Below are 4,105 nucleotides of genomic sequence, written 5' to 3'. Positions count from 1 at the left end.
AAGGGCCGTGCCACCATCTCGAGGGACAACGGGCAGAGCACAGTGCGGCTGCAGCTGAACAGCCTCAAGGCCGAGGACACCGCCACCTACTACTGTGACAAAGCAACTTGTAGTGCTTGGGGTGGTTGTTGGGGTGCTGCTGGTGACACGGACAGCACAGGGACACGTGTTCATGTGCAGCTGGCATGGTTCCCCCTGGGATGCAGAGCTCAGTGCTGGGGGCCAAGAATGTTAGCCCCCATCAACGCTGTCACCATGATCCATCACCATCACCCTTACCATCACCATGTCCGTATTCATATCAACACAGATATCTACAGGCATATCCATATCCATGACCATGAGCATGACCGCCAGCATCACTGTATCCATCACCACCACCACCACCATCCCTTCCTCAGACAATTCTGTGCTCAGTTCCATCCCTGTGGGCTCAGTTCTGCAGATTTGGGCTGAGTTCTGTACGTTCTGGGCTCAGCTCGGTCACTTGGGCTCTGATCTCTCCACCTGGGCTCTGGGGGACACCACTAAAACCAGGAGCGACATCGATCTCATCAGCTTCATAATCACAATGAGTACCAGTAGTTTTGGCGCAGTAGTAGGTGGCGGTGTCGTCGGCCTTGAGGCTGTTCAGCTGCAGCCGCACTGTGCTCTGCCCGTTGTCCCTCGTGATGGTGGCACGGCCCCTCACCGCCGACCCGTGTCTTGTGGTACTACCATCCTTGCTAATACCGGCGACGATCTCCAGCCCCTTGCCGGGCAACTGTCGCACCCAGAACATGGTGTAACTGCTGAAGGTGCAGCTGGAGGCCGCACACATGATGCTGAGCCCTCCTCATGGCATCTGGAGGTGACTCTCCGTGAATTCACCCTGAAAACAACCCCAAGGACAAACACGCTTTGATCTCAGGGCAGGAATTATCCCTGACACCAAACAGGTTTCTCTGATGGGCTCTGCGCGTCCCAGGAGAGGCACAACCCGCTGCCAAGCTCCGTGCACGGATGGGGCAGCCCCTCCTGCCCCCACACCACAGCACTTGCTGGGAAAGCAAACCAAAATAGGNTGACCGAGCTGAGCGCAGAACGTACAGAACTCAGCCCCAAATCTGCAGAAGTGAGCCCGCAGGGATGGAACTGAGCTCAGAATTGTCTGAGGAAGGGATGGTGGTGGTGGGGGTGATGGATACAGTGATGCTGGCGGTCATGGTCATGGTCATGGATATGGATATGCATGTAGATATCTGTGTTGATATGAATATGGACATGGTGGTGGTAATGGTGATGGTGATGGATCATGGTGACAGCGTTGATGGGGGCTAGCATTCTTTGCCCCCAGCACTGAGCTCTGCATTCCGGAGAGCACCATCCCAACTGCAGATGAACTCGTGTCCCTGTGCTGTCCGTGTCACCAGCAGCATCCCAACAAGCACTACAAGTTGCTTTGGCGCAGTAGTAGGTGGCGGTGTCGTCGGCCTTGAGGCTGTTCAGCTGCAGCCGCACTGTGCTCTGCCCGTTGTCCCTCGAGATGGTGGCACGGCCCTTCACCGCCGGCGAGTACCATGCGCCACTACCACTACCACTAATATAGGCGACCCACTCCAGCCCCTTTCCGGGCGCCTGTCGCACCCAGTTCATGGCGTAACTGCTGAAGGTGAAGCCGGAGGCCTTGCAGATGAGGGTGAGCCCACCTCCGGGCGTCTGGAGGGATCTCACTCACAACAGAACCGGCCCTGTTCTCCTCCATCCCTGGCTTCACCGCCATCCGCCCTCGCGCCTCCTTCCTCCTCCTTTTGGTTGACTTGCAGGTGGGCCCCGGCCTCAGTGTGGCCTTGCTGGTGTCTCTATGAGGTCTCAATTGTGTCTCACTGGACTCTCCATGGGATCTGAATGTGGTCTCTATGGGGTCTGAGTGTGTTCTGGCTGCACGAGGCCGTGTGGCGGCGGCTCCGTCAGCGCTCTCTGTCCTTCCCCACAGGGCTGATGGCGGCCGTGACGTTGGACGAGTCCGGGGGCNTGGTTATGGGACGGACGCTCCTCCGCTGCTGCTGCTCCCTCCCCCAGCCCCACTGTATCGTACTGAGCCCTGATGAGAAGCTCCACTGCTGTTGCACGAGGAGTGCCTCTGGCTCCGCTGGTCCCAGTAGAGGTGGCCCCACATTCGCCCCTGGGCTCCTGCTCCCACCCTGAGCCCAGCACTGCCCTCGTGTGCACACACATTCTCCCACCCCAGAATGGGGTTCTGTCCCCAGAACCACTTATGGGGCTGGGATTCCCCACAGCGCTCCCGTGATTCCAAGTGTTGGAGGCTGAAACGCCCTCGTCCTCCTCCTGGCCCAGGGACCAGGGACCAGGACCGCGTCCCGGTGTCCTCTGAGCGTCCCCACGGTGGGGCTGCGTGAGCTGGGGCTGCTCTGCAAGGCCTGCAGAGCCATAACCATAACCATACTGGTATTCATGACCATAACCATCACCATAACCATCACCATATCCATCACCATAACCGTCACCATAACCACAATGACATTCATGACCATAACCATGACCATAACCGTAGCATAACCATGACCAGAACCAGAACCATGACCATAGCCACAACCATGACCATAACCATGACCATCACCATGACCATCACCACCTCTACCACCCCCACACACTGCACAGCAGTTGGTGACACCGCTGTCACCTCAAGGCCGCACCTGGTCCCAGTGCCGCAGAGCAGAGAACGCAGCAGTTCTGCCCCACATATGGGTGTGTTTTCCCATTTTTTGCCTCTTTGGCCCCAAAGGAAAGCACTCCATTGGGTTCCATGCCTTTTTTCCCTCCTGATCTCAGAGTGTTTTGTCTCTTCAGAGAAGATTTGACCCAATGGCAATGATCTTTAAGGCTTTGAAGCAATTTATCAGTTCTGGGCTCAGATCAGCAAATAATTTCCTATGAGTTCCACAGCTCTGGGCTCTGGAGTCAGTTCAGCCCATTCGATCCGAGTGCAGTGAATCTGGAGTCAGTTTGGAACGCTCCGAGCTCCGTTCTGTTCATCTGGGTCCAGGTGACAAAATCGAAGCTCGGTTCTTTAAATTTTCAGCTCTGCGCTTCAAGCAGGGGCTCAGTTCCACGCGTCTGGCCTCCTTCGTGAAAATTAATGCCACAGTTCAACTAAATGTGACTCGCTGTGAAACTTTGGTCACTGGGTGAGAGCAGGATGCCGCCAGTGCCGTCAATCCTATCAGCAGCGTCAGTAGCACCATCACTAAAACTTCTCACGCAGTAGTAGGTGGCGGTGTCTTCGGCCTTGAGGCTGTTCAGCTGCAGCCGCACTGTGCTCTGCCCGTTGTCCCTCGAGATGGTGGCACGGCCCTTCACCGCCGACGCGTAGCCTGTGTAACTACTACCACTGTTAATACTGGCGACGTATTCCAGCGCCTTGCCGGGCGCCTGTCGCACCCATCCCATGCCGTGGCTGCTGAAGGTGAAGCCGGAGGCCTTGCAGACGAGGGTGATCCCTCCTCCGGGCGCCTGGAGGCCGCCCCCGGACTCGTCCAACGTCACGGCCGCCATCAGCCCTGTGGGGAAGGACAGAGAGCGCTGACGGAGCCGCCGCCACACGGCCTCGTGCAGCCGGGCCACACTCAGAAACCATAGAGACCTCATAGAGACCCCATAGAGACCCCAGTGAGAAGCCAGTGAGATACCATAGAGACCTCATAGAGACCCCAGCAAGGCCCCACTGAGGCCGGGGCCCACCTGGAGGGGCAGCCAAGAGGAGGAGGAAGGAGGCATAAGGGCTGATGGTGGTGAAGCCAGGGGTGGAGGAGGTTGGGGCTGGTTGTGTTGTGAGTGAGATCCCTCCAGACGCCCGGAGGAGGGATCACCCTCGTCTGCAAGGCCTCCGGCTTCACCTTCAGCAGTTACCCCATGTACTGGGTGCGACAGGCGCCCGGCAAGGGGCTGGAGTGGGTCGCGGGTATTTGGAGCACTGGTAGTAACACATACTACGCGTCGGCGGTGAAGGGCCGTGCCACCATCTCGAGGGACAACGGGCAGAGCACAGTGCGGCTGCAGCTGAACAGCCTCAAGGCCGAAGACACCGCCACCTACTACTGCGCGA

General features: G+C 57.9%; 2 gene segments (V, D, J or C); one reads left to right on the top strand and one right to left on the bottom strand.

Moving 5' to 3' along the window:
- Positions 1–1,316: 1,316 nt before the first annotated feature.
- Positions 1,317–3,648, bottom strand: LOC110390533. The segment is given in 3 exon segments: positions 1,317–1,345; positions 1,410–1,539; positions 3,355–3,648. Coding segments are annotated over 3 exon segments (453 nt in total).
- Positions 3,649–3,785: 137 nt separating this feature from the next.
- LOC110390534 lies at positions 3,786–4,105 on the top strand (the record flags this gene model as incomplete). The annotated part of the segment is given in 2 exon segments: positions 3,786–3,796; positions 3,840–4,105. Coding segments are annotated over 2 exon segments (277 nt in total), but the record flags the coding sequence as incomplete, so codon positions are not given.

Source organism: Numida meleagris, unplaced genomic scaffold (assembly GCF_002078875.1).
Source record: "Numida meleagris isolate 19003 breed g44 Domestic line unplaced genomic scaffold, NumMel1.0 unplaced_Scaffold1272, whole genome shotgun sequence".
In the NCBI taxonomy this organism is placed as follows: Eukaryota; Metazoa; Chordata; class Aves; order Galliformes; family Numididae; genus Numida; species Numida meleagris.
The sequence above is the reverse complement of the archived record's forward strand: the minus strand, read 5'-3'. Positions and strand labels throughout refer to the sequence as shown.